This window comes from Malaclemys terrapin, chromosome 6 (genome assembly GCF_027887155.1).
Source record: "Malaclemys terrapin pileata isolate rMalTer1 chromosome 6, rMalTer1.hap1, whole genome shotgun sequence".
Taxonomy (NCBI): domain Eukaryota; kingdom Metazoa; phylum Chordata; order Testudines; family Emydidae; genus Malaclemys; species Malaclemys terrapin.
The window spans coordinates 81,317,897-81,342,161 of NC_071510.1; the positions used below are offsets into that span (position 1 = coordinate 81,317,897).

The window sequence follows — 24,265 nt, forward strand, 5'->3', positions numbered from 1 at the left end:
GGATTTTTCTTGTCACTCTTTGTGGTCTATCACCACCCAGTTATCCCCAGGAAATGGTACTCCTAGCTACACTTCTGCCAGTAGCACTGGCTATGATGATTCTTGACATTGTAATACAATCAGATGAAATACCATATTTATAAAATTATCATTCTTAAATAAATAGTAAGAACATAAACTCTCCATTCCCAGATCCAGAATAGGAATGCCTGCTGACAGATCAGGTATTGTGTGTCTGAGGGTCCTGCTGATGCAGGATAAACTGTGTGGAACTCTTTCAGTAAAATTAATAAGCTCAGTCAAGTTCAACCCCAGATTCGTAAATTATGGCTGTAGCTGACTGATATTTGTAATTTTACAACTTAGTAATTATGGATTGTTTTACAAAATAATACAATACATAAGGAAAACTACTGGATGGTTATTTGTTGTTTGCACACTGTATCCAGTATAGCTAGCCTTCATATCACAAGATTGTTTTCATAAAGTCACGGTAAGTTTGTATTCTTGACAGGAATTGATGGACTAACTGTTACCATCATGATGTGTTGCATTATTTATATACAGCAATTGAATTCCGTCTTTCAGGTTGTCCTTTGTTGTCAACCAAGGAACTGCACTATTCTGTAAAGAAGGATTCTACAATGATCTGTGGGATTTTATAAAATTACAAAGGCACGTTGTATAAAACGTAAAATTTCTCAAGGTCTTGCACTGTAGATTTGTTCAGAATTGAATGTTTCCAGGGTGTAAAAAGAAGCAGGAGTGACGCTCTCAACTAGAAAGCATTTCATCAAGTTAAATACAAAGGATCAGTTTATAGCTGGCTCTTTGCAGGTGTCCCAAGGAAAGAGAATGTGCAAGTCGACCCTTTACTGTCCCAATGCACCTATATAAGAAACACATATTCTAAACACGATGTGTTCAGTGCACAGGGGATATAGGCTGGCTAGCATAGCTGTCATGCCTCTCCCTTCCTCCTTGATGTTGATAGAGAATCACTGGGGTGGGTCACAGGCCACATCTTTTTAAAGATGTACCTAGGCCCTCTTCCCAACATGCTTTTTCCTGTGTCCCTGGAGGCCTCTTGTCTTATACAGTTTTCGTTATTTGAATGATAGAGGCAGCGTCCCCAACTTTTGCAATTTTATCATTAGTCTTGCGATATTTGATGTTTTTATTAAAGTCCCAGCTCCTGGAGTCATGAAGTGAAAATTTCACTTTCATTTAAAAAAAAAATGAAAAATAAAGTTTATCTTTAGCTGTTGCAGAGAAAAGAATGAAAAATGTTACCCAAGTGCACCCTAAATATTCAAAACCATAAAAGCAAATAAAAAACCCCAAATATTTATTTTTTTTAAATAATGATATTTAAGCCAATCTCATGAATTTGGATGTATGACTGATTTTTGAACACTTAGGGTTGGTGATGCTGTAGAAGTGCCCAGTTTTGCCCCATTGATTCAGAGACACTCAGGGTCATAATTTCCCCCCTAGTATCAAGGCAATAGTTCTCTGCAATAGATTTCTATCTTCAGCCCTCCCCTTCATGTGTGCATAATGGACATGTAGAAAAACATGCCTTTTAAAACCAGAGGGGGGAGTCTGGGAGGCCAGGCTATGCCATTCCAGGAGTTCTGGAGCAGACAAGGACCTTAAGGAATGGCAGATGAAGAGAGAGAGAGAGATTGTGATAGACCCAGACCAGTTGGGAACAGCAGAATAGCAGAAGGGAGATATACTGGCCACTTGATAAGTAGTTTTCTGTTCCCTGAGTGACCAGAGCAGGGGCTGCTCCAGGCTAATAGATCACCTGATTCCAATTAACCTGCTAAGAGTCAGGTGAGGCAGTGAAGCACCTGACTCTAATTAAGGCCCCTCTGATGCTATAAAAGGGCTTACTCCAGTCAAGCTAGGGGGAGCCAGAGGAGAGGAAGTGTGTGTGAGGAACTGGGAGCAAGAGGTGTGCAAGAAGCTGAGAGTGAGTAGGCATACTGCTGGAGGACTGAGAAGTACAAGCGTTATCAGTCATCAGGAGGAAGGTCCGGTGGTGAGGACAAAGAAGGTGTTGGGAGGAGGCCATGGGAAAGTAGCCCAGGGAGTTGTATGTGTCGTGCAACTGTACCAGGAGGCACTCTAAACAGCTGCAGACCACAGGGCCCTGGGCTGGAACCCGGAATAGAGGGCGGGCCCGGGTTCCCCCCATACCTCCCAACTCCTGATCAAACACAGGAGGAACTGACCTGGACTATAGCTTCTACCAGAGGGGAAGGTCTCTGGACTGTTTCCTGACCCACAGGGTGAATCTGTGAAGCGAGCAAATCTGCCAATAAGCGCAGGACCCAAGGTAGAGGAGGAACTTTGTCACGTACATACATACATAGAGAGAGAGAAAATCAGAGAATCATAATAATTAGTATTTGGGTAATACCTGGGCTATTGTTTCTTTAAGGGCCTGGGACCAGGATACTAGACAGTGGACAAGATTGAACCTCTCCCGGCCAACCAGGACAAGTTCTGGGAAAGAGGTCGTCATATCTCTGTCTCTTCTCTTGTAATGGGGGGTGACACTAGCAGGAAAAGGACTGTTTGATTGCTGACCTCTCCTAGAACCAGGGGAATGGACTGAAATGGGATGTCCTGGCTTCTGTGGCGTTTTGAGGACTGTGCCGGAATTGCATTTTATCACTTTAAGACTGGGTGTGGGGTTTCTGGTCCTGCTTACAGGCAAAGAAGCTCCCTAGTGAAGCATCTGGGAGCAGCAGTCAGCCTGGAAACAGCCATCTTTAAGCAAGGTGGGGTGAGTTATGCCTTGCTGCATTAGGGAGCAGGCTGTTTTCTCTCTGGTTACTTCTAAGAAATAAAGTAGTGTTACGTTAAAATCTTCCAACATGGGTATTTGTTTTTATCCAACTTCTCTGTGTATAAGCTGTGAACAGAACAGCCTCCAGTGGTGGAGGGGAATTGGAAGACTGCACTCCATCAGACATATCTATGAGAAAAGAAAATTTTGTTATGAAGGTGGTGTTTTGAGTTATGTTTGTTTGAAAACCTTTGCTGCCAGTCTGGCTGGAACCAAGTGAGGAAAATATAAGTGAAGCTGGCTACAGGACAAATATATTTAGTATGGTTACATACCTTGCACCACTTCATGCTCTTGTAAAGAAATGATAGAAAATTTGCAAGCAGACCTTTGCCTTCAAGAAAGCTCAGTCTCCAAAAAGAACCAAAAAGCAAGGTTGTTTAATGAACTCTGGCAACTTTGTACCTGTGTGGTGTTTCTTTCAAGCAAATGTTTTGCCATTAACAACTTCTCAGATCTTTGCATGGAATCCTAAAATCTTGATAGATAAGTTCCTAAAGTCTTTGTGATTATGTCTTGAGTTAGAACAGAGTAAGAACATCCAGAGTTGACCTCTTGTGATTATTACAATAGCACTGCTATAGCACGTACATTACCCCTATTGTGGCACTTCTGTATTTAAAGATGATGGTTGAATCCGAATATGTCAGAGGGCATGAAGGGGTTAAAAGGCACCTGAGATCATTTCTTTGGAAATGAGCATAGCACACTTTTTTTTTTAAGAGGCATTTCTGGTTGCAAATTACAACAAGCATAAAAGATTAAGTGTCATTTGTATTTTGTAAACAGCAAACCAATTTTTTATGCTGTGTTTATTAAAAAGAATGTATTGGAAGTCATTGTGGTTGCACAAATAGATAGGTAATGTCACATCTTCATCTAAATGCACAGTACTAGGAGAATTTGCCTTATGATTATAGTTCTTTCTCTCCCTTTCTCATCCTGACTGCAGAATTATATCCTAAAACTGTAGGGCTGTATTAAAAGTTAAATAATATGCAAACCAGACAGTACTTATATGGTAACAAATCCCATCATCAGTTATGTCAGAACAAACTGTAAACCCGAGTAAGCCTCTCTTATTGAGAACAGAGCCTTTTAAATCAAAATCTATGTATCAAAATGTATAACAAATTAGATTTCAATATTTCAACATAAATGACCTCTGAAGTGGCATAAATGTAAATTGAGGCATATTGTTGATTCAAAAGTGACATTTATTTTATTCTGCACAATTTCACAGGCAGTAAGTCATACGGGGCTAACATCTTAAGCAAGATTCACTAATTTGAGTATGCAAATTTGCATGAACTTTATTTCTAGTCTTAAGTAGAGTTATTGCTCACTTGTGTCTGAGTTTGCTCATTTCCCTGACTACATTGTGTAGGATGTCATGCCAAATTCCAATTTTAATCATTGCAGTTCAAAGTTGCTATAATACATTTTCCCTCTTTGGTCCTCTGCTGTTTTGTATGAGTTAGTCAGTATAGCAAGGCTTTTGATGGGACTCTGTTTTGGTTTGTGTCATTAGTTCTTGCATTGCTGCAGCCGCCCCACAGATTCATACTAATAACTGAGACTGGGTTTATAGCCCACCACTTACAAATTTACAGCAACAATAAAACATGACAGATTTATCCAAATTAGCCTGCTAGAGCCTAAGCAAAGTGTCACTAAAACAATAATGAATAACAGAGCCAAAGGTATGTGACTGTGTAATTGCACCAGGGAACAAATAACTAAGGGCTAAGTTTTACCCATAAAGATACATTAGAACCAGATGTCTAGCAACCAGGGCCCAAAGGAGGAATGTTGGCTGATTCTCTAAAATTCTTTGAGAGCTCCCAGGCAGTGCTCACTGGCATTCCAGCGCCACTACTCTTGAAGAGTCATAGTTATAGTCATGGAGTTTAAGGCCAGAAGGGACCATCAGATCTTCTGATCTGACCTCCTGCACGTCATAGGCCACTAAATCCCACCAGTTACCCCAGCACTGAGTCAAATAACCTAGTCAAATTAAACTAAAAAATTACAGCTCTCAGGCAGAAAACGGGGGGGACCTGGGTACCAATGCCCAAGGCCACTGCAATGGCAGGGAACTGATTTGATATCTATCCAGATGATCCTAGCAAGCAATTATTAAGAGTGTTCAGCACACTCCCCTCTGAGTGTACTGCCCCTGTTCCACTGGACCTTTGCAGTTCACAGATTCACTGCACCCAAAGGAACAGTCGGCCCAGCTTACCAGTTTCTCTTTAGCTCACAGCTCTGCTTAACCCACAGAATTTAGTTTATATTTATAGTGAAAACTAGCAAAAGTTTATCTTACGAAGAGTAGAGATTTTAGAGAAAGCAAGTAGAAGGATTGAAAACAAAATGATTACATATAAAATAAAAACACAAAACATGTTCTAGAACCTAGACTTACTTAACTAGTCACTATCATGTCTTATAGAGGAAAAGCTCAACCAAAATCCTTCCTTCGTATTACAGCCAGACTTGGCTGTGGTCTTCTGTACATGAGAAAAGTCACGTTGTTCTCTTGCCTCCTCAGTGGAAAGATGCAGGGAGGGGTAGCTCTGTCCCCCAGATATATTCCAATAATCCGTATTCTTTACTCATAAAGAGAATCCCCTTCTGCTGTCTTATTTATTCCTCTAAATTTACTCTCTACATTTTCACAATCTTCTGATTAGCATTTTGTCTCAATGTGCAAATAGACACATACATTGTAATGCAGACAATACACAACACCACAGGTGAAAGTAAGCCGGTACGCCCCAGTACAGCATACCAGCAAGAGCCAGTTTGCCCTACCAGGCCCGGCTTCCCCAGGGGGCAATTTAAAGAGCCTGGGGCTCCAAGCAGGGGCTGGAGCCCCAGGCCCTTTAAATTGCCCCCAGAGCCCCGGGCTGCTGCTGTTACTCCGGTGGGGGGGGGAGGGGACACCACTTACCTTACAGAGTGGGCTGGGGCTGGCTTTGACTCCCTCAGCCATGCCCCTTCTGCCCTAGGCCCCGCCCCTTCCGGGGGCCAGAGCTGGCCCCAGCGTACCGGTAAGTCACTGGACTTACTTTCACCTCTGCACAACACCCATCTAAAGAGAGAAATGTTTATTACCCCCTTCCTGGAAGGAACAGGTCTGAAACAGGTCAGCTGTTTACCTACCTTAACTCCCAGGCTTTGAGAACATAATTTCATGTATAGCTACATAAGTCTTTAAATATTATATGTAGGTACATTTTGAAATGATTATGATAACCATACGGTAGAGACATCACATGCCATCCTTTGGATAATTATACACTACGAACAGACTGTGTAAGATGTCAAGTAATGGCTAAAAATGGAAAATCTAGGCATGCATCCTGCTCCCATTGAAGTCCATGTCAAAGCTCCCTTTGACTTAATGGGAGCAGAATTCGGCACTAAGTGCTTGCTCCCTTTAATCCCATGAAGACTTTCTGGTTTGTTGGCTTGTGTTGTTAGAGATCAGAACAGCACAAAAAAACAGGAAATATCTAAATCCAAAGGTCCCTTTTAATGTTACTGTGAACTTCCACACTGTTTGTTCAATCAGTGTTTCTCCTCCAAATTAATTAATAGCATTGTAGGGAATACACTTCTCAAAGCATCCTCTTCCCATGGTGGTATTAATTGGGCCCATACCACCCTATCTTCACTGCAGAAATGCCTAAATGAGCCCCATGTGGTCAAGATCTAGCATTCTTTGCTCCCCAAATAAACAGACAACCCTCAGGAGGAATTTAAAACAGATGCTTTAAAAAATGGAAGGGCATATCATCATCTCTCTCTTTGAGCCAATTACCTCTCTCCTCGATGTACAATTGGCAGGATATAGAGTTACCAGGGAGCAGACGTACACATGTCAAGTCTAAGAATGGCCTATTCCATGAGACCAATTTAAACTTGGCATACTCAAAAGTCAACTTGGGTTTTTGCATTAGAAATACAGAATTCAATAAAGGAAAGCTTTTAAACTACTAAAAAGTGAAATTTTTACATGTGATTATTCTTTTAATTTGGAATTCTCCGACTAGATACTGATCTTAAGGCTAATTTGTCAAAAATTATTTTTAAAAAGTATTTGAATTTCCCCCATCAATACCACAACCATGCATATGTGATTAATAATGTATAACAGAATCCACATTGGTTAGTACTCACTACTACTACTTGTGTCCTTGTCACAAACTAGATGTTTTTCCAGAACCATGCACAAATGATGGCTCTTTCTGTTGCTGTAACAAGGTTCTCCTTCATACAGGCCTCCCCAACGAGTCAGCAAACAAGCAGGTGCTCCATGGTCTGCACTTCACTTGCATATATTTGTGTCATTAGAGTAGCCCCATTTGATAATGTTAGTCTTTCATCTGCGAGTTTGCCTGTGTAGGCAGTTCAGACATTGACTCGTCTGTAATGGCCCCTCTGGGAACATCTTCCTGGGCTTCAAGATCTATTTCAGTGCATATGACTGCGCCTAATCTTTCATTCCACTGATACAGACAAGTAAGTTTCCCTTGGTACTCTTTGAACAAATATTAGATGCAAAAACAACATCTCTTTAATTAAAAAAGCAAGCAGCCAACCAACCCAAAAAACAAAACAAACAGAAAACTCAAATTATAAATTGTAGAATGCCCCTCTATTTAATCTTTAAAAACAATTAAAAGAATCCCCGGAGAGATTTGTTTTATTTTAGTTGAGATTAGCAAAATATTATACAAATACTTGTTGGTAGTTTTGAAGTATATTATTAACCACACTAAAATATGAATGGTAAAATTATCCATTGATCACCTGTCTGAGAACAATCGTGTAATTATGTGTGTGTGTGTAATGTTGTGTGTATAACAACTGAGCATTCCTTTCAGATTTGTGAATTCACATGCATGAGTAACAAGTTTTGATTGGCATATAGAATTCCATAGCATGGAATAGAAACTAAAAATGTTTGAAGTGCAAATTAGCACTATTACAACATGACCCATTCAAACATAAAATACAAGGAAATTCAGTTCTGGAGTTCTGAAACTAAACTAAGTGAACTGTGCTTCTGTGGCTTATAAGGCCAGACATTAACATAAAATCAAAATACATTTTTATTCTCATGGACCTATTTTGCACGGTGGGGAAGAGCATAAGAAATCAGCAACTCAATATGCAGTTTACTATCTGAGCAACAAATTGACAGCACGGGACTCTGGGTCAGACCCGAGAGGTCAGAGGGAGTATTTCCATAACAATGGGCCCTGGAATATGCCAGTAGCTGATACCATTTTTTCCTGGAATCTAGATATACCTGTCCCTGGTGACATGGGGTTATATATGATGGAGATCAAGTGCACAATCCAAAGTCCATTAATATCAATGGTAAGACTCCCATTGACTTCCATGGGCTCTGTAGCAGGCTCCAAGTATACAGTATAAATCTGAAGTGTCTTAAAGTGATAGAACATTGCACAGTGATGCTGCCAAGTTATAAATCCATGGCGCACATACTTTTACTTGCCTATGATACTAACATAGCTTTAGATTGTTAAAATTGAACAAACTTTTATAGTCCAGTCCAAACAGCTCTGGACACATTCTCTCGTCTCATCTCCACTACGTGGAACTAACTCCCTCAGATGCTATGAACAAAGCAGTCTGATGCAAAGTGAGGTCAGAAGAAAAAGGCACAGACTCTTCAGCCAGGAGACCCAGTTGAGGGTATGTCTTCACTGCAATGTTAACGCAAGTAATTTGTATCTGGGTTAGCCTAGTCTGGGCATAAATCCATACACGAGTTACGATATCCTCACCAGCGCTGTGACCATCCATGTGTGTCTTCCCTAGGTTGTATCTTTAGGGTGCCTCCTTGGGATGACAGGGGGCACCTCTCTCATTTCAGACATCCCTCCCTATATGTAGATGTCACTGGAGCACCAGTTTGAAGTGTGGGGTGTGACCTTCCATCTGCAAGTCTTAGGACAGTGGATCTCCCTTCTGGCCACAACAACAGTCCAAAACAAAAAAGGCAACAAAATAATCCTGCAGCTCACAAAACAGTCCAAGCTTACCCCACAATTCTCTGGAAGGCAAAAACTAAACAGTCTTTATGACGGGGAGCTAGGTTCCTAATCCTCCGTATGTCCAAGAGGACCAGGTTGAGCACGCTGGGCACTAGAAAAAGACAGACAAAATAAAAACAATCCCTTTACCTTTCCAAAGGGTCCAGGCAGTATAGCCCTTCCTCAGCTTTCCTGGTGAGCATGTTCTGGTGCTGTGTGGCTAAGGAGCTCTAGCTCTGCTTCCCTCTGAGTGCCACTGTGCACTGGGTTTTGATCCTTCCTTTAAAGGAGTCGCCCCTCTCAAGGTTTGACTGGCCTCACAGGTGCACTGGATTGGGGCTCATTGTGCCCAAATGAACACTTTAACCCCTCCCTGATGAGAGTGGAAACCCATCCCACCACAGTGTCACTAGGCATATCCCATGGTTCTTTGTAATGCAGTCAAATTAACCACATTACAACTCTTTCCCAGTGAATTTTGGGACAACTTGTTTGTCCTCTGGGGAATAAAGGGGGAATTGTGGGAAAGCAATGGAGGAGAAAGAGAAACTAGTTGAGGACCTTGAAGTTAATGGCAAATGCGATAAATTACAGCATGGTTTTACGAAGGGCAGATCGTGCCAAACGAATCTGATCTCCTTCTTTGAGAAAGTAACGGACTTATTAGATAAGGGAAATGCGGTGGACCTAATATACCTGGATTTCAGTAAAGCGTTTGATACAGTACCCCATGAGGAACTATTGGTTAAAATGAAAAACATGGGGATCGATATGAAAATCCAAAGGTGGATAGGGAATTGGTTAATGGGGAGAATGCAGAGGGTCGTATTAAAGGGTGAATTGTCGGGTTGGAGGGAGGTTACTAGTGGAGTGCCTCAAGGTTCGGTTTTGGGACCCATCTTATTTAATCTATTTATAACTGACCTCGGGACCGATTGCAAGAGTGGGCTGATAAAGTTTGCGGATGATACGAAGGTGGGAGGAGTTGCAAACTCTGAGGAGGATAGGGATATCCTGCAGGGAGACTTGAATGAGCTTGTGAATTGGAGTATCAGAAATAGGATGAAATTTAATAGTAAAAAGTGTAAGGTGATGCACTTGGGGACGAATAATAACAATTTTAGTTACAAGATGGGGACGCATTGGTTAGAAGTAACGGAAGAGGAGAAGGACCTAGGGGTCCTTGTGGACCGCAGGATGACTATGAGTCGGCAATGTGACGTGGCGGTGAAAAAAGCCAATGCGGTCTTGGGATGTATTAGGCGAGGTATATCTAGTAGAGATAGGGAGGTCCTGCTTCCATTGTATAAGGCGCTGGTGAGACCTCATTTGGAGTACTGTGTGCAGTTCTGGTCTCCAATGTTTAAAAAAGATGAACTCAAACTGGAACGGGTGCAGAGAAGGGCGACTAAGATGATCAGAGGAATGGAAAACCTGTCGTATGAAAAGAGATTAGAGGAGCTTGGGTTGTTTAGTCTGACAAAGCGAAGGCTGAGGGGGGATATGATTGCTATCTTTAAATATATCAGAGGGGTTAATACAAGGGAGGGAGAGGAATTATTCCAGTTTAGTACTAATGTGGACACGAGAACGAATGGATACAAACTGGCCGGGGGGAAGTTTAGGCTTGAAATTAGACGAAGGTTTCTGACCATCAGAGGGGTGAAATATTGGAACGGCCTTCCGAGGGAAACGGTGGGGGCGACGGACCTGTCTGGTTTTAAGATTAAGTTGGATAAGTTTATGGAGGGAATGGTTTAATGATAAAACATAGTAGCCAAGGAAAACCAAGCAATGGTACATGAACAGCATAATGGCCAACAAGGGTCAGGCTAGAGACTCTTGCCTATATGCTCGGGGTATTACTGATCGCCATATTTGGGGTCGGGAAGGAATTTTCCTCCAGGGTAGATTGGCTGAGCCTCTGGAGGTTTTTCGCCTTCCTCCGCAGCATGGGGCAGGGATCACTAGCAGGAGGGTCTCAGCCGATTGAAGTCACTAAAACACAGGATTGGGGACTTCAACGGTAGAGTCCAGGGAAGGGTCTTGCGGCCTGCAGCATGCAGGGGGTCAGACCAGATGATCATAATGGTCCCTTCTGACCTTAATGTCTATGAGTCTATGAGACTATCAGAAGTTGAGTAGTTTAGCCTACATTCTCACTGCAAAGTGGGCAGGTTGCCAGCTCATGGGAAAACCTTGACCTCGTTTTAGCCTATATCCCCAGATAAGCCAGCTAGCCAGGATTGAAAACGCCACTAAACTTCATGGGATAGTTGTGTGTGGGGAGTGGAGCCAGGTAAATGCAACACCCAAGGAAGAGTTTGAGTTAATTCTGCAGCGATGATGTACACTCAGTGGCTTCAAAGAGAAAGTGGGAATGGGCAGGGTCTTTTCAACCACATAAATTACTTTCACTTTTGTTGATTATTATCAGATTTTTGTTTTCAGTGATTCAAGGTTTGTGTTGAAACTGCAAGGTAATGTCTGACTGTATCAAGACAGTTTCTTATGAAGTGTTTTTTTGTTTGTTTGTTTGTTTTTAATGAAAACCTATTTGTCTTTATTGTTGGTAAAAGCTTCTATGTACAAAATTAAAATCTTGGGACAAATGTGAGTCTCTGTAAATGAATGTAAAATTGAGCCTGTGGTAGAATTGTAGGTCTGAAGGTGTTTGGTTTTCAAAGGAATCTGGAGCCATTGTGCTGGTCTATTCTTGGTAGTCAATAATCTAGCTGTACTAAAGTTATCACCTAAGGGGTTATGGGGAGACTGTATGAAAGACTGAGCATCTTTTTCTTTAATTCACAGGAGATGTGTGTGATTCCAACCCCTGTGAAAACGGTGGCATCTGTTTATCTGGGTTGGCTGATGACTTCTTTTCATGTGAATGTCCCAGTGGCTTCACAGACCCCAACTGTTCTAGTGTTGTGGAGGTTGGTAAGTGCAAACATAAAAAATGGCAATAACTGTCTACGTATCCCATTAGTCTATGATTATCCAAATAGTGGTGTGTCCTTTGCATTTTGTCATTGCCTTGTTCTTTATTGGTGCCTTATCCTTGTGTCTAATGTTTGTGGTATCTGAATTCATATTTTCTTTGATTGTTTTTGTTCCCTAATTATCTCTAAATTATATCTGAAAAGAAAAACTACTCAGTAAAGTTCAGTGTTTTATTTTAGAGACATTGTCAGTTTGCCAGAAATTTTACCTAGCTTGTAAAGGTCACCACAATCTGATTCGTTCAAATACCCTGCTGCTAATTTCAGTGATTTTATTTATTTTAATGAGGGCTGCAAAGCTCAATTGCTTGATAAGCCAATGTGGCCTGATTCTGAATTTGCGCTTTTGTAAATCAAGAGTGACTACAACTGAGTAATGTGGATATAAAATCCGCATCTGAGAAATCAGAATAAGGCCTATTTAGCATTTGTTTGCATTTCACAGTAACAGACCAGTTGGTTTGGGTATAATAATTAACTATGATACAAGAACAAATTAGAAGTGTGTAGTGGTGTGATGATTTGCAATACATGGATGCATCTGAGTGACTGAAAATTATACTGATGGGTCTAATGAACCAGTCTTCAGTGTCCTATCAGAAGATTGTTTGTGGTGAAGGGGGACACAGGAAGATGGTAGAGTTGGGTAGAGACACATAGCTACAAATTCCATTATCTCAGACTGAATTGGAAAAGTTTTGAACCTGGGTTGGTGGAGGTCGAGTTTATAACTTACTCTGAAACACAAATAGAAAGGAACTGACTATCCTATATAATCATCAGATGCAACCAGTTACTTAGGGTACCTTTCTTCTGCCTTTAACAGTGATCTATGACATGCAAATAGATGAATGAAAGAGAATTAAAGAACAAAAAAGGAGTGGAACTGATATCTATGAAATAGAGAGCTCAGTACACAAATGTATGTGTATGTGTCATCAGTGTTGGATTAGAGAGGTAGGAGATTCTAAGGAAGGATAGAAGAGGTGATTATCAGGAGTGTTGACTTATAGTGGAGATGAGGATGGTCTTTTCTCCCCTCATATCAGAGGACCAGAAGTCCTGCTGCTGTTTCTTTAGGCTGTGACTCTATGGTGGTCCCAGTTCTCTTGATGTTTGTTCTTTCACATGATTTGCCTTCCTACTGATGACTGATTTATGTTTGATTACAGTGTGGCATTATGAGGGTGTTACACATCACACATGTATCACATAACACTGTAACGTGCTACATTCAAACACAGTGGCTGGGCCTGCACCTCACTGCCACCCAAATCCCAACCTCCTATTTCTCTTGGACCCACTCTTCGTTAGTAGTGAGGACCTGCACATGGTTTTGTGGCTTTACATTCTATTTGGCTCTGGGCCCCTTGGCAGACAGGACTTGGGCTGCAGATCAGTGGATATATGTTTAAGATACCACTTCCTGGTGGAACTTCCCAGGAAATTTCTCTGCTGCCTGGTTTGAGCCTGAATGTCTTATGTATTTATTAGATATATTAGGTAACTGTTGAAGTCAGTTTAATGTTATTTAGTTTCTAGTTATTCTTCAGGAGTAATGTTCTAAAGTCTTTTAATACCTCCTTTACCTATATTTCCTTAACAAGCTTATGAGACTAATTATTCTACTGCTGAATATTAATGTTCTAATATCATCCAATTTTAGGGTTGTTCATCAACATATTGAGATTGCAGATTTTATGGCACTAAAGAAAACACCTGTAACCTATTTTGTTCCATTTTGCTTGTTGATGCGGTGACATTTACTATTGCCTTGAAAAGATATAACAGTCCTCTCTCCACACAGCATCTCCTGCCAGGCACTAATACTGTTGCATCCAGAGTGGGCCCCTGGCCATGCTTTCCTGTGTTATGTGCTTTCCTTTGGCTATGAAATGTCATCAGATATGATAGTTGGCTGTCCCCTAGCACTCGAGGAGTACAAGTAATAGCCTTTTTCTGGCTCTGTGCACAGGTGAACAAGGGGTAGAAAGAGGCTCCCGGACCACTTACCCTCCCCTTTCCTCACTAATAGATCTCTGCTGGCCTGGGCAGAATTTAGCTCATTTAGCAATAGCTTATGCAACCCTAGAATAGCCGTGGCATAGGTTTTTAGCAGTAAATTTACAGACTTATTGTGTAGGAAATTGTGTTGTACAGAACTGGGAAGAAGCCAATTGTGAGTGAATCTGAGATGAAAGCATATTGTAATAATGTGAAGTAGAACTTACAATTATTTTTTTTACTGAGAACTTTAAACAGTTCTATAAGGTCCACATTTAGTAGGTAAAATAAAGTACAAACAAGTAAAGCATTTGGGAAGATGGAATAATCACATTGCAAATGCAGAAATAATGCTAAGTTTTAAATTTGAAATCCAGAGATAGTGATTGGTAGAAAACCTTTTTTAATTCAAGTAATTATTATCTTGTATTATTTATACACTAGCTAGACTACAATACATTAGTGCAGTTGACATTTAATATTTTTTTTTGTCCTGTACAATTATACTGCGTTCATGAAGGCAGTAAGGCAAATTGTTATTTTGTTGTTCACATGTTATAATGAAGTTGGCTGAGTTGTGTTGGGATTTCCCCACTTTTCCACTCTGCTTACCCAGAACACCTTGTTCAGTTCTGGGAGAACACTTCATCCAGTTTGCTGGGATCTGAAAAACCCTCAGACAACAGCTCGTCACTTTGGTTACTTTATTAGGCATGTAACAGCTGTGTCTCCTTGCTAGCCAGGCACAGATGCAGGGGGTTTAGGTACAGGGTGATACCCAGGGCCGGCTCCAGGTTTTTTGCCGCCCCAAGCAAAAAAATAAAAAATAAAATAAGCCAGAGCTGAAGCAAAAAAAAGAAAAAAAACTAAAACAAAAAACCAGGGTGCCACCCTTTGAAAATAGCCGCCCCAAAGGGCTGGAGTGCTGCCCCTTGAGAAGTGCCGCCCCAGGCACATGCTTGGAACGCTGGTGCCTAGAGCCGGCCCTGGTGATACCACAATTCTAATTCATGTCTCACATTACACAGTTTATATACATCTTTCCTGGCTACTAACATCTATACTTCTTGCACGTAAATACTTCTTTGCAGATTGCATTTGGTAAACTTATCAGTTCAAGTTGTTTCTGCCAATTTTGTGTACTATAAACATACCCACTATAGTTAGTTGTTTTAGCAGTTACTTTTTCAGGCTCGTTTTGTTTTAACTTGGGCCTGCTTATGTCAGCTCAGTCAGCCCACGTTCTACTCCTTTTTGTTGTCTCTTATGTTAGCATTTGTTTCAGTCGCATCGTATTTCTCTTTGTGCTTGCTTTTTCAATTGTATTATCCAGCAACATAGTCCTATGACCAAAATAGTCTTAATAAGAGTTCAAATAAAAACAACTAAGTACACAGCATGGCGTGCAAGCTCCCCTCTACTGGTATGGCCCACCTGGATGTTTCCATAGCCTGTATAGTACTGTCCCCAATTTGTTGTTGCTCGGCTATCAGTTAGTTAATGCGCACCAGTAGCTCTGCTTCTCATTATTACTTTATCTTAATGGACAAGGGAGGTATGGGCACAAAAATATTAGTCACTAATGATTCCCATTCAGTGTTGTTCAAAACTGCCACCTCCCTGTTCTCCTCAATCCCTATATTTAGCCATAGGGCCTGGGTCCCAGTCTGAGTCAGAGAGGTGAGGTTTAGGCAAAACCTATCCAGGTTCCCCTGACTTGACATTATCCTAACTGAAAAGTGGGGCTATCCCACTGCACACACAGTTGCACTGAACTGTATCACCTCATTCATTTTCTCTTTGGTGAGTAGTTGGGCCCAACCTCCCTCTGAGGTAGATGCCTTCCCTTGTATTGAGCATTCATAGAACCGTCTATGCCAGGTTCTTTGACAACATTGATGTTTTTCTCTACACCATCCCTTGTTGCCAACTTAACACTCTGATAATGTTGTATATGTGTTCCATTCTCAATAGTATCCATACTGTTAACATACACTAATTCTCTAGAACTCCCTGTCCATCTGGGAATAGCAGTTATGATTGGCACAGTCCTATTATTAATTTCATGTGGTGCCCAGGACCTTCTAATCTTGCAAATTGCAGTTTTTCTTCCCCAATATTATAAATTCCCTTTTCCAAATCAGTGTTCTGTTTAAAAAATTTAAACCCTTTCCCCTGCTTTTTCTTCTATCCCCTAAATTAAATGCATTACAAATTTAGTACCAAATATGCTGCAAGTAACCATTTCTTGCTTCTTTCTTTACCAACCTTAGTAGGCTGTAAACTGACTCTCATTGACCCAATTCTGTCCTCTATTTCTCAACTCCAATAAGCACACCAAAGGACCAAGTTGATCCAGCAGAAAGTATGGGCTGTGCTACTTTGCCTTCAGGAATGGATGGTATGTGGCCTGATTCTGCATCATGACTTGGAGCCTACATGATGTTTGGTCGGGTCCCCTTTGGCATCAAACCACACTTGGGTCTTCTGCACTCTTTTTTTGCAATGGCAAAATCTGCTCTGCAAGTCCTATACCCAGGATTCTGACAAAACTACTGTAGCCATATGGCCTTGTATAGGGTTAATTATATTCTCCCACAGTATCATTGGTCTCCCCATTAAGCCTCATAAGGGGAAAACCCCACGGATCTTCATTCTCTAGCTCTAATGCATACTAATCCCAATTACTACCTGTTATGTTTACTCCTTTCATGAATTTAGTTTTAATGGTTCAATTCATTCTTTCCACTTGCACCGCTGCTTTGGGATGATAAGCCATGCAGAATTTCTGATTAATGCCTACCACTGTGCTGGTGTCCCTAGCCTCTGTTTGCTAGAAGCTGGGAATGGGTGACGGGGGATAGATCACTTGATGATTACCTATTTTGTTCATTCCCTCTGGGGCACCTGGCATTGGATAGGATACTGGGCTAAGTGGACCTTTGGTCTGATTCAGTATGGCCGTTCTTATGTTCATACTTTATTAACCACTGATCCAACAAATCTTCTACCATTATCTGAATCAATTGCCTAAGGAAACTCTCACCAACTGAATAAATTATACAACAGGTGTTTAGCTGTTGTCAATGGAGACCTATTTTTAGTTGGAAATGCCTCCCCCCCAATGTGAGAGAGAGTCACTACAACTAGTACATATTTGTCCCCTTGATGGGTTAGGGGTACTTCTCCAATCTAATCAGTTTGGATCCTTTAGTTTCCAGGATCCCCTGAGAGCCTGTTCAATGAGTGCCCCTCTGCATTTTCTCTTTGCTGGATCATATCTAGCACAAAGAAGATAGGAATTAAGATGCCCATTCAAATCCTATTCCTGAGCCACCATCCTGTTTTTGCCAGTCTTTCCTGGGTAGCTTCATATTTAGGGTTACCACCCATAGTTGATCCATGTACTCATCCTAAGAGATCCTTCCTCATATCCCTTTGTACTACCCATACTAAACCATCTTCTGACTTTACACACACGAGTCCCTTCTTTATTAATAACTCCTGGCAATCCACCTTTATTCCCAGGCTTTGAACTTGCTTTCATAGTGGACCTAACTCTGAGGATGCTCTGCAGTTGCTCTGGCTTAGCTTGTAATGATTGCTGCTGGCCCCAGGTGACAGCTGCCAGTGGAATGGCTTCTAAACCAGTGTCCAACAGACAGGATGATCTGGTTACCACTGTGTCTTTGGCTGCTAAATCTGCTTCCTCATTTCTTTTATGAATAGCCCTTTCTTTCTGTGTGCTCAGATTTTTACCTATCTGTTCTTTTTCAAAATGTTTAGTCATATTATCCAGCATTTGTCATAGAATCATAGAAGATTAGGGTTGGAAGAGACCTCATGAGATCATCTAGTCCTATCCGCTGCTCAAAGCAGGACCAACACCAACTAAATCATCCCAGCCAGGGCTTTGTCAAGCCGGGCGTTAAAAATCTCTAAGGATGGAGAGTCCACCACCTCCCTAGGTAACCCATTCCAGTGCTTCACCACCCTCCGAGTGAAATAGTGTTTCCTAATATCCAACCTACACCTCCCCCACTGCAACTTGAGACCATTACTTCTTGTTCTGTCATCTGCCACCACTGAAAACAGCCGAGCTCCATCCTCTTTGGAATCCCCCTTCAGGTAGTTGAAGGCTATCAAATCCCCCCTCACTCTTCTCTTCTGCAAACTAAATAACTCCAGTTCCCTCAGCCTCTCCTCATAAGTCATGTGCCCCAGCCCTCTAATCATTTTCGTTGCCCTCTGCTGGACTCTCTCCAATTTGTCCACATCCCTTCTGTAGTGGGGGGACCAAAACTGGACGCAATACTCCAGGTGTGACCTCACCAGTGCCGAATATAGGGGAATAATCACTTCCCTTGATCTGCTGGCAATGCTCCTACTAATTCAACCCAATATGTCATTGGCCTTCTTGGCAACAAGGGCTCACTGCTGACTTATATCCAACTTCTCTTCCACTGTAATCCCAGGTCCTTTCCTGCAGAACTGCTGCTTAGCCAGTCGGTCCCCAGCCTGTAGCAGTGCATGGAATTCTTCCTTCCTAAGTGCAGGACTCTGCACTTGTCCTTGTTGAACCTCATCAGATTTCTTTGGCCCAATCCTCCAATTTGTCTAGGTCACTCTGGACCCTATCCCTCTTCTCCAGCATTTCTACCTCTCCTCCCAGCTTAGTGTCATCTGCGAACTTGCTGAGGGTGCAGTCCATCCCATCATCCATGTAGCAATGAACTTGATTTCTCCTTCATCCATAGCACAATACATGTTCTGAGCCCACCAAGCCAGCATCAACACAGCTCCCCTGAACACCCCATCCAACTCCAAGACTACAGTAAGCTTAGAGCAGCATCCTTTTTTTTTCCCATCAGTACTCTAACAACAGCTGCTAGTTCTGCATACTGAGCTGACTTATTCCCAGTTATACAGCAAAGTATTTACAGTCACTTCGTCTTTCAGCTTCACTGCTGCCTATCCTCCTTTCCTTTGTCCCTTTACAAAATGGCTACTGCCATCTGTATACCAAGTCTCCTCCTCTCTAATCTTGTTAACATTTAGTTCTTTAAAGATTAGCTGTCAAGTGCTAGCTGAGCTAACTTCTCATTCATGGGGCATTCCTTCTGTGCAGATCCCTACCACCCATTCCTTTGGTTCTTTTAGCTATGCTGCCTCCACATTTTCTTCCTGCCAGAATCCAACGCTAACTTTGTCCAGCTGATACTCTCTCCCCCCCCTCCCCCCGCAGTATCTTGAGGGAGGTGTGGTAACTAGCAATGAACAGCTTCTGTCCTCCGACCGAGATTTGTTTTTAATGATTGCCCAGTACACAGTCAACACAATTTTCTCTCATCAAATGTATTGAGGTTCCACACTTTGCAATAGTCAGGAAGCAAATACTACTGAGTGATCCTGATTTCCATATTTCTGTGTGAACCTCCACCCCTGTGCCAACCGGAGTTACTGCAGGATACATAAAGAACGGTTTACTTCATTTGGACCTTCCAACACGGGAGCACTCCCCAAAAGCTGATTCAGCTTTACCACTACTTCAGTGTGTTCTTCCTGCCAATCCCAGTGGGGGGGGTCTCACGAACCAATACAAAGGACTAGCAGCTTCCATGTGAAATTGTGAGAATCCCCTACCAAAACTGGTGATCCCCCAAAATAGCTGTAATGCTCGCTTATCAGGAGGGATTAGTAATTTAGAAATTAATTTATCTCTATGATGATCAATACTACATCCTTCCTCACCTGTTGTTGCCCTCAAGAATGTAACCTTTCTGTGAACTGAATGTGCTTTTCTGCTGTTAATCTTTAACCTTGCCTGCTGCAAGCCCTGGAATGGCTCAGACAGATCCTGACTGTGTTCCTTCTCAGTGGGGGACTGCACCAATACATCATTCTGAATGAGTCACAGGCTCAGAAAGGTCCTTAGGTCTTGGTTTCATCTGTCCATGAAAAATATTGGCGAGTCTTTGTACCCCAGATGTAACATGGTCCACACATACTGCACTCCTCCCGACATGAACGCTGTTCTATACTGATACTCTGGGAACAGGGGCAACATCCAGAAGCCATTACTAATTGCCAGTATTGAAAACCACTTTATTTTAGGAGAGATTTTGCAATCATTTCAGGATAACCTGATACTATAGGAGCCATAGATTTTTGTCATTTACACTTCTATTGTTAATTTTGACCCACCTGCTGGCTTTTCCACTGACCATGCGGGAAAATTACACACCAAGGATATTAGTTTTGTCACTCCTCATTCCATCAACACGTCTACTGCCTTATGTATTGGCCCTATAGATTTCTAAAGATTCATTGGATTGCTCAGCATGCACCTTATATAATTCTTTTGTTTCTCTTTCAGTTAACAGTTCTCCTTCTACACTTTACTTAAAGCGTTGCTCTCTAGTTTCCTTACACAGGGTTCCTAATCCCAAAATTAATCCCTGTAACAACATGTTTGTTTGTTTGTTTGTTGTCTCTTTGCCCTGGGGGTCGATCTAAGATACACAACTTCAGCTACGCGAATAGCGTAACTGAAGTCGGCATATCTTAGTCCGACTTACCTGGCCATGAGGACGGCGGCGAGTCGACCGCTACCACTCCCCCATTGACTCCGCTTCCGCTTCTCGCGAGCTGGAGTTCCGGAGTCGACGGGGAGCATATTCAGGGATCAATTTATCCACGTCTAGACAAGACATGATAAATCGATCCCCGATAGATCGATCTGTACCCGCCGATCCGGCAGGTAGTGAAAACCTGCCCTATGTTTCTTCACTTTTTATCCAAACCTACTGGAGTTTCTTTTCTACTTGGACCAGTTTCCCCCTAAAACCTCCCTGGGGAATCCAAAGGGCCTTCCCTTGGACTTAACCCATTTCTCTAATGCAGTAGAAATCTCAATTTAAACCCATCTAATAATGCCATTGCTTAAATGTCAGGTTGTGAGTATCGCCAGTAAATCTCCGTATAACAAAACCTATGTTACCTGTTCCAGACAAGTGGATCTGGGTCACCTAATCCAGACACGGATCCAAGTCACAGCACCAGTGATGCTGAGATTTCCTCCAATGCCTTTTCTGCTTATTCAGAACACCTTATCCAATTTTGGGACAACACTTCGTCCAGGTCTCTGGGATAAAAAAAAAAATTCAGTTCAACTCCAGCTCGTCACTCAGGTTACTTTATTAGGCAAGTAACAGCTCTTCGCTCATGCTGGACAGGCCAATACGCAAGGAGGTTCGGTACAGAGTGATATCACAATTCCAGTTCATGTCACACAGTTTATATACATCTTTCCTAGCTACTAACATATATACTTCTTGCATGTAAAGACCAATTGCTTTGAAGATTGCATAAGGCAAATTTATCAGTTCAGGTTGTTTCTGCCTACCTTGTTTATTATAAACATGCCGACAATTGTTAGTTTCTACCTCCCTTATTTTCTATAAACATATTCACAGTAGTTAGTTGTTTCAGCAATTATTTGTTCAGGCTTGTCTTGTCTTAACTTGGGCATGTCTATGTCAGGTTAGGCTGAAGTTTCTGAATAAACTGTCTAGAGAATTTTGTAGTCATTTCAGTAACTCGTGGGTAATTTTCTCAGAAGCCACATATTCTTAAGTCTTCATGGGAGAGATCATCTGCTTCAATACATAGCTGAGGGACCAATTAAGATATTAATTTATTTGGAATTGGGGCTTTGGGATGGGGAGCAGAAGAAACCTATTTATGAAGTATTTGAACCTGCAACCTTCACTTGCAATGACGGGAATAAGGTGTAAATAAGCCATAAATTTTTGACAGTGAGGGTAATTAACCACTGAAACAATTTACTGTGAGTCGTGGTGGATTATTTATCACTGACCATTTCTAAATCAAGATTGGATTTTTTTCTAAAAGATCTGCTCTAGGAATTACTTTTGAGAAGTTCTATGGCCTGCATTATACATAGGGCCCTATCAAATTCACGGTCATGGAAAAACACGTCATGGACCATGACATCTGTGCTTTTCTGTGCTTTCACCCTATACTATACAGATTTCACAGGGGAGACCAATGTTTCTCAAATTGGTGGTCCTGACCCAAAAGGGAATTCCACAGGGGTTGTAAGGTTATTTTAAGGATGTCATGGTATTGCCACCCTTACTTCTGTGCTACCTTCAGAGCTGGGTGACCGGAGAGTGGCGGCTGTTGGCCAGGTGCCCATCTCTGCAGGCAGCACCCTGCCAGCAGCAGCACAGAAGTAACGGCAGCAATACTATACCATGCCACTCTTACTTCTGCGCTGCTGCCTTCAGAGCTGGGCGGCCAGAGAGTGGCAGCTGCTGACTGAAGGCCTAACTCTGCAGGCAGCAGCGCAGGAGTAAAGGTGGCAATACGATACCATGCCATCTTTACTTCTCCACTACTGCTGGTGGCGGCTCTCCCAGCCAGCAGTCTCTGATCTCCAGCTGCTCAGCTCTGAAGACAGCACCACCGCCTGCAGCAGCGCAGAAGTAAGGGTAGCAGTACTGCAAACCCCCCCACAATTCCTTTTTGGGTCAGGACCCCTACAATTACAATACCGTGAAATTTGAGATTTAAATAGCTAAAATCATGAAATTTATGATTTTTAAAATCCTATGACTGTGAAATTGACCAAAATGGACCGTGAATTTGGTAGGGCCCTAGTTATATGGGAGATCAAATCAGATGATCACAATGGTCCCCCTCTGGCCTTGGAATCTATGAACTTACTAATGCAAATCATTCAGTAGGGCAACTCGTATGTTCCAGCCAACATGAATAAGGGATGCAGACTTGGACTCCACTGGAGCAAAATGACCACATCCTGAGTGCTTCAAATTATTGAAAATAATAATAATAATGATAGCAATCATGTAGATTTCCCCCCCGCCTTCCCTTTTCTTTTTAACAAGCTCTACGCATCTCAGTTGTCATAGACATTTTGAGGAGTGAGAAAGTTGTGTATTATTCTAGGAATAAATGGGGGGGAAAGGAACAACACTGTAACTGAGCAGGTGATGAATGTTAGCGTAGCTATATATAATGAAAGGTTAAAGAAACTTGTGAAAGAGTTCAGTGTGCAGTAGGATGGTCAGAAGATGTTCCATAAATGAGGTGTTGTCCAGATTGAGTCACTTGGAAAAGGTATGATTTAAACTATTCAATTTTGATTTTATAATCTTGTATTCAGTAGCTGTTTGTATGGGATGAGGAGCATGCTCACATAAGCAAAGAATAAAAGTTATAAAGAGCTAGGGAGCGGGATGGTGGAAGAGCAACAGGTATATCAGAGTATAGCTGGGAACATTCTCCAAAGCCGCATTCTAATAGGCTGTAGAGCTCTTGATGATGATATATTTACCTGTGCTTCAGCTCTCAACAGTGCAGAGCTAGGATCTATCTTGTTACTGAAAAAAATATTTTAAAATCCCCGACACCCATGTTAAATCAGTGGGAGAAGTTGTTAATGGCATGACAAAGATAATGTAAGCTTGAGGGCAGAGGGCAGAAAATCATCTGGGGGGTAGGGGAAGAAGGATGGAGGTGTTGGAAGTAAAACAAACGAGTTTTCAAATGCAATTCTGTTCTGATAAGTGATTTCATTTAAAAAAAAAGTCAAGCATCAAATTCCAGGTTACCATATTTCAGAGATTTCCATGTCAATTTACTCCATTTCCACACACACACACACACACACACACACACACACACACACAATCCTGTATTTTTGTCAACTGTCCTTCTGGAAACTGAACCTAGGACCTATGAGTCAGTCTTTCCTTCTCATGAATCATCAGCAAACTAAATTAAACCCTCAGTGACACCAGTGCAGTCCTGTTGCCTTTGGTGGCTTTGCATATAAATTCCAGTGCTTGCTTTCATGCTCTCTCTTTCTTTAGCAGTTGCATTGATGACTGCACTCACAGGAGTAAAGAACAGTGATGTGAGTCAGAAAATGTCTGTCAAAATAAAATTCTGACAAAGAAAAAATTCACATTTATTGTTTCGTTTTCTGACCAATACTATTAGAAATTTGTCAATGAAATAAGCAGAAATGACTGAATAAACACAAGAATACATTTGAAGATCCACAAGATTTTGTTTTACAATTTTACATCATTTCAGAGCAGAACCAAATTTTAAACTGCTCCCACTACTCTATGCCATTGAGCTAATCAGGTTTCCCTTTCACAGTGGCAATAAAATCACTGAGACAAATTGTTCTGTGGGACTTCAGTGTCCACATGAAAAATTCCTTTGGGCTATCATATGGTCCCATAGCCAGACATTCTGGGTATGTT

At 41.7% G+C, this 24,265-nt stretch overlaps 1 protein-coding gene across 4 annotated transcripts in view; it reads left to right on the forward strand.

The window, feature by feature from the left end:
- Nucleotides 1–24,265, forward strand: part of EDIL3 (EGF like repeats and discoidin domains 3) — a 437,917-nt gene that overhangs the window by 100,093 nt on the left and 313,559 nt on the right. For 3 of the 4 annotated variants that reach the window (XM_054032539.1, XM_054032540.1, XM_054032543.1), the window contains exon 2: nt 11,749–11,877. The exons of the other annotated variant lie outside the window; for it this stretch is intronic. In XM_054032539.1, the coding sequence (XP_053888514.1) occupies nt 11,749–11,877 (129 nt within the window). The remainder of the gene's footprint in view (nt 1–11,748; nt 11,878–24,265) is intronic. 4 annotated transcript variants of the gene reach the window in all.